This window comes from Rhinoraja longicauda, chromosome 5 (genome assembly GCF_053455715.1).
Source record: "Rhinoraja longicauda isolate Sanriku21f chromosome 5, sRhiLon1.1, whole genome shotgun sequence".
Classification (NCBI taxonomy): domain Eukaryota; kingdom Metazoa; phylum Chordata; class Chondrichthyes; order Rajiformes; family Arhynchobatidae; genus Rhinoraja; species Rhinoraja longicauda.
The window spans coordinates 64719081-64732381 of NC_135957.1; the positions used below are offsets into that span (position 1 = coordinate 64719081).

Genomic DNA, 13301 nt, shown 5'->3' on the forward strand with positions numbered 1-13301 from the left:
TCAGCCCACAATGTCTGTTCCGAACATGATGCCAAGACCGACCCATATCTGCCGGCACATAATCCATATCTCACCATGGCATCTCTGTGTGCCTATCTAAACATCTCTGAAATGCCACCATCATATCTGCCCCAACCACTACCCCTGACAGAACTTTCTAGGCACATCTCCTTTCAACTTTCCCCCTCTCACCTTAAAGCTATGTCTTCTAGTATTTGAAAATTGGTACCAAAAATACCTCTCATCGGTATTTAACAAATTTACGGGATTGAGGTGAGAAACCTGCTGAGAGCCTGTCTGCATTAAAACTCTAGCCTATTATTTTATATAAAAGAAGCCTGATATTTGGGTATTTTGGCTAATATTTCCATTCTGGAATGCATTTGTTGATACAAGTACAACCATCTGGACAGTCAGATGCCCTTGCATCAGAAATGATTGTGCATTCCTGGTGCATTGTTATAAGCTGGATTTCTCCATTAGACTGAATGTTCGGAATAGCTAGCTAAGTATTTTATTGTTAACTAACCACTGAAATCAAAAGAAAGCTATCCAGGGGCTTGCATTGCATGTTCTGCAAATGGCAATGAAGAAAATCATGATTTTTTCCCACTTTCGAAGATTTTAACTTCATTCTACATTTCCTGGTATAAATTGATAATAAACAGATACTGATGCAGAGGCAAAAACAGAGTCAAATACCCATCCCTTTAGCCAGGTGCCATTTCACACCTCTTGCTCGTTATGTAATTGAGATTTATTGTAGCCTTTATAAATGCTGGTTGCAGTAAGCAAACTCACCTAACATAGGTTTGCTTTCTGTTCAGGAAAGAATTTAAAAAGGAATCTGAAAAATCAGGTTCCATTTAAACAATTCAGTTTTCCATTTAAACAATTGGCCGAATCACACTGACTGTGGCTGTCAGTTCCGCAAGCGAGAGTCACAATCAACCATTTGCAATGGTGTAGGTTTCATGTGAACTGAAAGCCCAAATTGAACGACTGCTCTTCCCTGATGATTTCCTAACTGCGAGCTCTAATTCTGGACTCTTCATGAAGCAGATCAAAAAATTGCCTCAATTCTTTTACACTTATGTGAGCAGATCAAAACATTGTCTGAATTCTTTGACACTTATGCGAAAGAATCTGCCTGCTGATCCTGCAGACCCTCTGTAAGTCTAGGACTAAGTTGAAGACACCTTCATATCCATCACACTGCTCTTTGCTGGACTTTGTGAGGTCCAGCAGTGACGATTATGACGAATCCCAGCATTACAAGTTTAATCAACTTTATCGCTTTTATTATTTCATAGAAAAAACAGATTAAAAAATGGTGCAGGAATAAGCCATTCGGCCCTTTGAGCCAGCACCGCCCTTCAATATGATCATGGCATATCATCCAAAATCAGTACCCTATTCCAGCTTTTCCCCATATCTCTTGATTCCTTTATCCCTAAGCCCTATATCTAACTCTCTCTTGAATACATCCAGTGAATTGGCCTGCACTGCCTTGTGTGGCAGAGAATTCCGCAGATTCACCACTCTGGGTGAAAAAGGTTCAAGTCAAGTCAAGTCAAGTTTATTTGTCACATACACATACACGATGTGCAGTGAAATGAAAGTGGCAATGCCTGCGGATTGTGCACAAAAAAGAATTACAGTTACAGCATATAAATAAAGTTAATAAGTTACTATAGTGTAGACAAAAATTTAGTCTCTGGAGTTATAAAAGTTGACAGTCCTGATGGCCTGTGGGAAGAAACTCCGTCTCATCCTCTCCGTTTTCACAGCGTGACAGCGGAGGCGTTTGCCTGATCGTAGCATCTGGAACAGTCCGTTACTGGGGTGGCAGGGGTCCCTCATTATCTTGCTTGCTCTGGATCTGCACCTCCTGATGTATAGGTCCTGCAGGAGGACAAGTGTAGTTCCCATGGTGCGTTCTGCCGAACGCACTACTCTCTGCAGGGCCATCCTGTCCTGGGCAGAACTGTTCCCAAACCAGACTGTAATGTTGCTGGGCAGGATGCTCCCTACAGCCCCAGAGTAGAAGCAATGAAGGATCCTCAGAGACACTCTGAATTTCCTCAGCTGTCTAAGGTGATAAAGGCGCTGCTTTGCCTTACCCACCAGTGCGGCAATGTGCGTTTCTCATCTCAGTCTTAAATGGCCTACTCCTTATTCTTAAACTGTGACCCCTGGTATTGGACTCCCCCAACATCGGGAACATTTTTCCTGCATCAAGTCTGTCCAATCTTTTAAGAATTTTATACGTTTCTATAAAATCCCCTCTCATCCTTCTAAATTCCAGTGAATACAAGCCCAGTCGACCCATTCTTTCAATTGTTTTTACATACTTTGTCACAGGCTATCTGGGGCATTCTGGAGGTGGGGCCTTAGGACAGGGTTGCCTGAGGCCTAGTAGTTATTAACAGTGGGTGAAGCCTAGCTGCAACCTCCTGGTTAGGGCAGCCCTGTGCATCTGCATCAGTTAATTACGGATGCTGGGAGAGCTGTCTGCTGGACTGGACTAGTAACGTACGATGCATCATAGAACATAAAGCATAGGACAGTATAAAGTCTGTGCCAAACCTGATGCCAAGACCAACTCTTTCCTGCCTGCACATAATCTACATCCCTCCATTCCCTGCCTATCCGAAAGTCTGTTAAATGCCACTATCACATCTGCTGCCAACAACGCCCCTGGTAGTACATTCCCGGCACTCACCATCTTCTGTGTATAAAAAACATGCTCCACACATCTCCTTTAAACTTTACTCCTTTCATCTTAAAGCGATGCACTCTAGTATTTGACTTTTTCATCCTAAGGAAAAGGGTTCTGTTGTCTACCCTATTTAAGCCTTTCATAATTGTGTATACTTCTCTCAGGACTCCCCTCGACCTCCAGCGCACCAAAGAAAACAATCTAAGTCAGTCCTATTTTGCCCTGCTGCTGATATCCCATAATCCAGGCATCATTGTGGTCAGCCTCCTCTGCACCCATCCATCCTTCCTGGAATTGAATGACCGAAATTTTATGCAATAATGCAAATGCAGCCTAACTAAAATCCAATGAAACTGCGGCTCCAAATGCGGCCAAAGTAACTTGCTGGCATTATCTCTAACTTACTCGCATTAAAGGGCAAAAGATTAATGTTAATGGTCATCATTGACCTCACCCTTGCCATTGACCTACAAGGTAGGTACATACTTGCGATGGCATGCTTGCTATACTTGCTGTGTGTGCGCCATGGCCTACTTGTTGATCCTGGATGAAGAATTCCTGGGATAGAAACATAGAAACATAGAAAATAGGTGCAGGAGTAGGCCATTCGGCCCTTCGAGCCTGCACCGCCATTCAATATGATCATGGCTGATCATCCAGCTCAGTAACCTGTACCTGCCTTCTCTCCATACCCCCTGATCCCTTTAGCCACAAGGGCCACATCTAACTCCCTCTTAAATATAGCCAATGAACTGGCCTCAACTACCTTCTGTGACAGAGAATTCCACAGACTCACCACTCTCTGTGTGAAGAATTTTTTTCTCATCTCGGTCCTAAAAAACTTCCTCCTTATCCTTAAGGTGTGACCCCTGGTTCTGGACTTCCCCAACATCGGGAACAATCTTCCCGCATCTAGCCTCTCCAACCCCTTAAGAATTTTATATGTTTCAATAAGATCCCCCCTAAATTCCAGCGAGTATGGGGGCAGAGCATTGTACCACAGTCACCGCAAGGTCAGGGAAATCCCTCTCCATTGTTAGGTCCCACAGTCTGCCTTGGCTGCATGTTCAACATAGACAATAGACAATAGGTGCCATTCGGCCCTTTGAGCCAGCACATATCAACAGTCTGAATATTCTTGAAAGTCCCTGACATGCAGAAGTAGTCAAGTCAAGTCAAATAAAAGTTTATTTGTCACATACACATAAATGTGCAGTGAAATGAAAGATTACCCACAGTCCAACAATAAGAGCAATAAAAATAAGCAATAACACACACAATCAAACAAAAAGAAATATCCATCACAGTGAGTCTCCTCCAGTCCTCTCCTCACTGTGATGGAAGTCCATTTTCTCTTCCCCTGCCGTTTTCTCCCGCGGTCAGGCTGTTGTAGTTACCACGTTCCAGGCCGCGCCGGACGGTGAAAACTATTAAAAAAATCAATGAAACAATGAAAATTGTTCAAACGTTTTTTGAATTGAAGACCACAACAGTTGCACTATTGAAATATTATGTTATGGTTACAACTAAAAAACTGTACTAAATTGTAAAAATGTAAATGATCTAGACAATAGACGATCTAGACAATAGACAATAGACAATAGGTGCAGGAGTAGGCCATTCGACCCTTCGAACCAGCACCGCCATACAATGTGATCATGGCTGATCATCCAGAATCGGTACCCCGTTCCTGCCCTCTCCCCATACCCCCTGACTCCGATATCATTAAGAGCTCTATCTAGCTCTCTCTTGAAAACATCCAGAGAATTAGCCTCCACTGCCTTCTGAGGCAGAGAATTCCACAGATTGACAACTCTCTGAGTGAAAAAGTTTTTCCTCATCTCCATTCTGAATGGCCTACCCCTTATTCTTAAACTGTGGCCCCTGGTTCTAATACCAACCCTTGCTATGAGAAGCCGTTCTCCCGTTGAAATAAATAGTTCCCCTAACAGCCCTCTAAAGTGGGATCAGTGGGCAGATTCTCCAGTGTCAGTGCAGACAAATTGGCGCAATCTTTTTGATCTACAATGTTGTAACTCGGCTGGGGAATCAGTGGAGAAGGGCAATCAGAAAGTTCAGACCTTCTATGTTCACGTGAGAATCCAAACCCTCTGGCATTTACAGGAAGAAATGTCTGCTGATCAATGTGGATCTGGTGACATTTCCGATCTAGTTCTTGTCCTCAACATATTTCTGCACCTTGGATGGGTGGAGGGGAAACTTTGCATTTGCAGTAGTTTAAAAGTTCATCCTGGGAGCCAAGTCATCATCTTTTGGGCAAATATGTGTTTGAATGTGGAATCAAACATAAAAAGGGCACCATATGTGGTGTAATATCTGAGAGTTTCTTCTTTAGAATGCCAATCTAGTCAAATACTCAAGAGTTTTTGAACGGAAAATAAGAATTTTATGAAAGTCTCACAAATTTAGGAAGAAATATTAAGAAATTAAAAGAACACAATTTATAAAATGTCATTAAATATAGTCAAGACTTTCAGAGAGATGTCATTTCAAACTCTCTTTGTGTCCAAGTGCACTTTACTTTGGGACATAATGAGAACGTTGGATTATTCAGCTTTTGGGTGTTGATTTGAATCCAGTTTAGATAGGCTACCCTTTTTGCTGCATTGTGTGGGCATCTGTGAACAGTTTCAGCTCGGATCCTGGTGGGCATGGGTCCTGGAACACAGATGGCATGAAGTTGGCAATCACACATACAGGGGATGCAAGTAATTGAAACCTCACACAGTAGGATGTGTTTTCTTTAATGTAGGCACCGAGACTTTGCTCTGCATCTAATCCAGAATATCACAGATCCACGGACTGTTTGGTGCTGACTATTCACTGTCTTTTCCTTTACAGCCATTCCATGTATGAAGTCAATAAATTTGATTCCTAACAAATTAAGTGGCGCAATATATTTAGTCCAACTGGGTGATATGAATCTGATGTAAAGGCTGTTTTTTTCCCTTCTTTATACCTTTCCCCAGTGTTATTCTGATGTTAGCCTGTGCAATGTATCAGCAAAATTCGGGGTTGATTCTGCTGTCTCCTTACTCTCAGAAACGGTCTGTATACAATATAAGGGGGCTGCCTACAGATAGATGAGATATTGGAAAGTTTTGTTTAGTTTAGTTTAGAGATACTGCGTGGAAACAGGCCCTTCGGCCCACCGAGTCCCCGCCGACCAGCGATCCCCGCACATTAACACTGTCCAACACACACTAGGGCCAATTTACACTTATACCAAACCAATTAAACCTACAAACCTGGAATGTGGGAGGAAACCGAGGATCTCGGAGAAAACTCACATAGATCAAGGGGAGAACGTACAAACTCCGTACAGACAGCACCCGTAGTTGGGATCGAACCCGGATCTCTGGCATTGCAAGCACTGTGCTACCATTCTGCCTGTAAAATCCATAAAGCTGACTTTTAACTAAAACTGACTTTTAACTAACAGGTGTGCCGTGCAGGAGGGCAATGGCTAGCAAGGTGCTTGGTGGGAGGATGAGGCTATCTGAGCTATCAATAAGTACTTGAAAAGCATGAAGGCACCATTGACAGTGGATAATTGTGGTAGGATGAACATTTGGTTATATGGAAGCCAAGTATCCATTACGGAGCCCGGGGGATGCACTGTTGCATCCCTGGCCCACAAGTATTCCATGGAAAAGTCTGATCCCTGCAAAAGGGCAAAAGAAATCTCATTAAAAAATGTATTTGTTCAGAGGTGCCTTTGTGCTGTGACATCTAAGAGCCATTTTTGGCTGCTTGGAGCGAGATTATCTACAAATACAGCTAAGCTCCTGATTTTGGAATTGTTATTACTGGAAGGTGTCAAAATGAAACCAGAAATCTCCTCAGATAAATGCAGTGAAAGGGGAAACTAAAAGAGAGTTGTCCTTGGATAAACGCCAAGCACCTTGTAATGGTAGAGGCTTAAGAAACCTGAGAAACTAAAAAAGAGGGGGAAGGGGGAGAGATAAAGGAGTAAGGTGTTACAATCAGTGAATTTGATCCTGAACATTTTTGCTTGTTATTTCTACAGTTAAGGGGAACAGCAGAACTTAAAACAACTATTTTGAGTGTAGTATTGAGCTTGCATCAAAAACTGTTATTAAGATCTTGCTATATTTTATATGATTAATAAATATTAGCTGTAAGTTATTACTCAGTATTGTAAATCCTGGGTCTTTCCCTTCAAATAATTATTTTAAAATTGGATTAAAATAGTGGGAATTAGTCCATACATTCTGTTTCAGGAAATCGTATTTGCTTTCAGGATACTATTTTCACAGCAGCAGGCTTACTAATGGAAAATTGCAAGTGATGTGAAGTGTGAGGGACTGGACAATATAGAAATTCATCTTTCTTTGCGTGAGCTAAATGTATAAAATAACATTTTATTTCAGGCTTCCATTGTGCCTTGTCTTCTAAAATTTGGTTCTGTTTGACTTTCAGTTGAGCTGAAATCAGGAAGGGAAGAGCCACAACTTTATGTACCCCATTAGCACAATGACCACAGACACATTTTTGCCTTGACTGAGTTTGTGATCCAGTTCCACTGCAAAGCTCTTAAAGCACAAGCAGAACTCAAACTCAGAATTATGAATTGGGAACACATCAATGGCTCACCGATTTAATTATTATCCCCCATTGAGCTGATGTGAAATTGGCTGCCTGGTGCTTTGGGTAATGAACATTCCTTCAATCTTGGCTGATTATATCTGACCCTTATCTGTAATTTTAATAGAACGCACATGAGTGTTGTTTCCAGTTAGGAAAAAAAGAGATGTGATGTGCTTGGGAGAAAGGGACAGAAATCAGACTGCAAGATAGTTCAGTTTATTGTCACTTGTACCGAGGTACAGTGAAAAGCTTTTTGTTGCACGTTAACCAGTCAGCAGAAAAACAATATATGACCGGGGGACGCCAGCAATGGCTGCCTTGCCAACTGTCTGTCTGTCCCTTCCTTCTTTGTTGTTTTAATAGTATGTGTTAAATATATGTTTTGAGTGTTTGTTAGCTTGCTTTATGTGGGGGGTTGGGGAAACTTTTTTCTTAGCTCTTACCTCGACGGAAATGCGATTTTTTTCCCATGTCGTATCTCCATCCGATGTGCGGCCGAACATCGAGGAGTTGGCAGCCTTTGCTGGAGACTGATTTTGGAGCTCCAACCGCAGGAGCCTGAGCGAGTCAGCATGGATTTACGAAGGGGTCTCCAAATTTGAGGAAGGATATTCTTGCTATTGAGGGCATGCAGTGTAGGTTTACTAGGTTAATTCCCGGAATGGCGGGACTGTCATATGTTGAAAGACTGGAGCGACTAGGCTTGTATACACTAGAATCATGCTTGACTAATTTTCTGGAATTGTTTGAGGATGTAACTGGGAAAATTGACTGGGGAGAGCCGGTGGATGTGGTGTACCTCGACTTTCAGAAAGCCTTCGACAAGGTCCCACATAGGAGATTAGTGGGCAAAATTAAAGCACACGGTATTGGGGGTAGGTTACTGACATGGATAGAAAATTGGTTGGCAGACAGAAAGCAAAGAGTGGGGATAAATGGGTCCCTTTCAGAATGGCAGGCAGTGATTAGTGGGGTACCGCAAGGCTCGGTGCTGGGACCGCAGCTATTTACAATATACATTAATGACTTGGATGAAGGGATTAAAAGTACCATTAGCAAATTTGCAGATGATACAAAGCTGGGTGGTAGTGTGAACTGTGAGGAAGATGCTATGAGGTTGCAGGGTGACTTGGACAGGTTGTGTGAGTGGGCGGATGCATGGCAGATACAGTTTAATGTGGATAAGTGTGAGGTTATCCACTTTGGTGGTAAGAATAGGAAGGCAGATTATTATCTGAATGGTGTCAAGTTAGGAAAAGGGGACGTACAACGAGATCTGGGTGTCCTAGTGCACCAGTCACTGAAAGGAAGCATGCAGGTACAGCAGGCAGTGAAGAAAGCCAATGGAATGTTGGCCTTCATAACAAGAGGAGTTGAGTATAGGAGCAAAGAGGTCCTTCTGCAGTTGTACAGGGCCCTAGTGAGACCGCATCTGGAGTACTGTGTGCAGTTTTGGTCACCAAATTTGAGGAAGGATATTCTTGCTATTGAGGGCATGCAGTGTAGGTTTACTAGGTTAATTCCCGGAATGGCGGGACTGTCATATGTTGAAAGACTGGAGCGACTAGGCTTGTATACACTGGAATTTAGAAGGATGAGAGGGGATCTTATCGAAACATATAAGATTATTAAGGGGTTGGACACGTTAGAGGCAGGAAACATGTTCCCAATGTTGGGGGAGTCCAGAACCAGGGGCCACAGTTTAAGAATAAGGGGTAGGCCATTTAGAACGGAGATGAGGAAAAACTTTTTCAGTCAGAGAGTTGTAAATCTGTGGAATTCTCTGCCTCAGAAGGCAGTGGAGGCCAATTCTCTGAATGCATTCAAGTGAGAGCTAGATAGAGCTCTTAAGGATAGCGGAGTCAGGGGGTATGGGGAGAAGGCAGGAACGGGGTACTGATTGAGAATGATCAGCCATGATCACATTGAATGGCGGTGCTGGCTCGAACGGCCGAATGGCCTACTCCTGCACCTATTGTCTATTGTCTATTGACTTTAATATCGTGGAGCCCGCGATCCCTTTGCCAAGGATCGACCTCGGAGCTCTGACCATGGGGACCTGTGAACTTTAGCATCATGGAGCTCGCCGTCTCTGGTTAGAGACCGACTTCGGGAGCTCTAAGCCACAGGAGCTTCTACCGCCTCGATGCGGGAGCTTTGATCGCCCCGATGCGGGAGCTTCGACTGCCGGCTGCAGGATCTTCGATCGCCCCGACAGATGGTTTGACTGCCCCGACCGCGGGAGAATAAAGAGGAAGAAGATTGGACTTTATTGCCTTCCATCACAGTGAGGAACGTGGGGAATCCGTTGTGTGGATGTTTATGTTAACTTTTATGTAGTTGTCTGTCTTGTTGCTTGTTTTTTCGTATGGTTGTATGATAATTCACATATCACTGTACCTTAATTGGTACACGTGACAATAAAAGGCCTTTGAGACCTTTGAAACCTTTGATTACTGTCAATCAATTTACAGTATATAGATACAAGGTAAGGGAATAACGTTTAGTGCAAAGTAAAGCCAGCAAAGTCCGGTCAAGGATAGTCCGAGGGGCATCAAAGAGGTAGATAGTAGTTCAGTACTGCTCTCTGGTTGTGGTAAGATGATTAAGTTGCCTGATAGGTTTCGATCTGGAAATGAAGATTTGATTTCAGTACTCTAGACAAGCAGACAAAGTAACACCAGCTGGTAATGAAGAGCTTCAACATGGGAAGCAAAGCGCCGTGGAGGATGCGATTGGATCCATCACTTCTCCCTTTCCAAATTAATATTCTCAGCAATCGATCAAGTTAAAGTATGGGTCAAAAGTGCAGGACACATGCAGAATTGTCCTCATAAGGTCAGAAGGAATAGGAGTAGAATTAGGCCATTTGGCCCATCAAGTCTACTCCGCCATTCAATCGTGGCTGATCAATCTCCCTCCTGACCCCATTCTCCTGCCTTCTCACTGTAACCCCTGACCTCTGCACTAATCAAGCATTTGTGAATCTATCTATCTCTGCCTGAAAAATATCCACTGACTTGGCCTCCACAGCCTTCTGTGTCCTGGATCTGCCGAACTCCTGCTGAAGTAATGAACAATGTTAAAAGAGAAAGGATACAAGATTTTACTCGCTCTAAATAGTCCCAAATATTTAAGTAAACACCAATCTGGAATAATTTTTGTTGTTGGATTGTGTATAAATTATTTTTACTGAAGTGTGTGCTCTTACAACTGTGGATTGCTCTGATCAATGATGCATCCTTGAAATGCATCCCTCATGCAAGAAATCCAAAAGCCAGATTATGAATAATAGGTCCATCACATTGATATAAATTACCGAATCGTAGCTGATTAATTTCATTAGAAAACAAAATCAAGTGTTTACGGATGTGTAAATTGGGCATAAAAGGTGTTTTTGTACGTTGCCAGTTCTGCCACCAGGAAATTAGACTGGACTCTTCCTGTCATGATTCACCATGGTGTGATTTCCCTACAATGTTTCTAGCATGTGGTAAAAGTCATCAGAGTTCATGGTGAAGACTTCTGACGAGACTACGGAAACTGGTTGTATGACCTATGAGCTTTTGTTGTACCAACACAGTAAAAGAAGAAGCAAATTAGGCAGTAAGTCAGAACCAGGTGCGACTTTAAAGATCCCTGCTGGGACATTGATTTTATCACTTATGAATCCCCCACATTGATTTCCACGTGCTGCTCTTCACTAGTGAAGTTTGTGATACGTGTGCATTACGCACCTCTGTGCAAGGATCTGCGATCTGTGGTCCTGTTGAGTACATTGGGGAACCCAATCAGACCACTTCAGATCGTGGGAGGCTCCTTTGCACCACAGGCCCACGTCACTCTTCCTCTGTTTGTTCCCCTTCCACCTTGACATCTCCCATCCATTTTACACCTCCAGCTACCATTGCACTCCCCTCTCCATTTTTTCACATCCCCATGGCACCCGTGTGTGCACTTTAATGGCCTGTGGAACTCACATGCACTGGCCATTGAGAAGGGGTCGGCATGGGTTGTGTAAAACTACAAGCAAATGGCGTAAAGCCCTAAAATCAGTTTCTAAAGGATGGATGTCCCAGTTTGGCAACTTTTTTTCCTTTGGTGATGCCTGGTTTAGTGATTGAAGCAAACACACTAGCCATTAACTAAACCAAATGTGGGTGAAGTCCAATTTCAATGCTCGTGTCTTTTACAATGTTGATTGTTTGTGGGAAACATACTGTCTAAGACACTGTGGTCATTGTCTTGGCACCTTAAAGCAAGGTGGCTGCTTTGCAACTATCCAGGAAGAAGTGGGAGGGAGTAACAACAATTTTCAGTTTTTCCAGTAACCATTAACTGATTAAAATGCCGATCAGTTAACATTTTCTATGACTTATTAAGTATGTTCTTCCATAAAGTTTGAATGGGTCACTTTAACAAAAGTTACACTGAGCAAAAAGCACCATCTTGTTAATAAGATACATTATTTTTTTAATTGCTACAGTTAAAGTGGGTGGAGCAGCAGATGTTCTACGACAGATACAAGCGAGCAGCAATCCCAGTGTGGAGTGATGGGACCAAACATGGTGAGTACTAATGTTCCAATGTGAAGTGACAGGCGTATAAAATCATGAGAGGAATAGATTGGGTAGATGCACAGTCTCTTGCCCAGAGTAGGTGAATCGAGGACCAGAGGACATGGGTTTAAGGTGGGGAAAAGATTTAATAGGAATCCGAGGGGTAACACAAAGTATGGTGCATGTATGGAACAAGCTGCCAGAGGAGATAGTTGAGGCAGGGACTATCCCAGCATTTATGGGTAAACATGGATATGACAGGTTTGGAGGGATATGCATCAAATGCTGGCAGGTGGGACTAGTGTAGGTGGGACTAGTGTAGCTGGGACGTGTTGGCCGGTGTGGACAAGTTGAGCTGAAGGGCCTGTTTCCACACTGTATCATTCTATGACTCTATGTCAAATGTCAATGAGTGTGGAGTAAAAGTATGGAGATTGATAACTGCAACAGTCACTGGTGGGAATGATCTCAGTCGGTCCCACAGCCCCAGTGTAGATTGGAGTGGAAGTTGATGGCTACCAGGCTACAATGGACCATTGTGGGCTCCACCTTTCCTGAATCATCGATGCAGGTTCCGATTTGTTCTGTACTTTCCCATACCTCCCCCTCCCTGACTCTCAGTCTGATGAAGGGCCTCGACCCGAAACGTCACCTATTCCTTTTCTCCAGAGATGCTGCCTGACCTACACAACAGTGAAGCACAGGAACAGGCCTTTAGGTCCATAATGTCGGTGCTGAACATGATGCCAAAACCAACTCTTAACCGCCAGCACATAATCCACATCACTCCATTCCCTGTATATTCATCTGCCAATCTAAAAGTCTCTTTAATATCCCTATCATATCTGCCTCAACCATCACCCTTGGCAGTGCGACCAGGTAGTCACCCCCCCCCCCCTTTGTGTAAAGATACTCGCCCTGCACATCTCCTTTAAACTTTGTCACTTTCACTTTAAAACTGTGCCCTCTAGTATTTGATTTTTCTATCCTGGGAAAAGGTTCTGACTGTTTACCCTATTTATGCCACTCATAATTTTGTATATTTCTATCTGGTCTCCCCACAACTTCCAGTGTTTCAGAGAAAACAATCCAAGTCTGTCCAACCTCTCCCTAATGCAGGCATCAGTCTAGTAAACCTCCTCAGCACCTTTTCCAAAGCCTCCACATCCTTCCTGTAATGCGATGAACAAAACTGTACGCAATCATCCAAATGCAGCCTAACTAAAGTCCGACAAAACTGCATCTCCAAATGCGGCCTAATCAATTTGCCTGCATCATCTCAAATTTACTTGTATTAAAGAGCAAGAAGTTATTGTTAATTCTAATCATTGACTTCACCCTTGCCAGTGACCTACAAGGTAGGTACATACTTGCTATTCTGGCAAAAC

General features: G+C 43.1%; 1 protein-coding gene across 2 annotated transcripts in view; it reads left to right on the plus strand.

Annotated features, from left to right (window-relative positions):
* The window catches only part of LOC144594034 (PC3-like endoprotease variant B), a 1240467-nt gene that overhangs the window by 283051 nt on the left and 944115 nt on the right, over window positions 1–13301 (plus strand). For both annotated transcript variants that reach the window (XM_078400201.1, XM_078400200.1), the window contains one exon: window positions 11841–11922. In XM_078400201.1, coding sequence (XP_078256327.1) covers window positions 11841–11922 — 82 coding nt within the window. The remainder of the gene's footprint in view (window positions 1–11840; window positions 11923–13301) is intronic.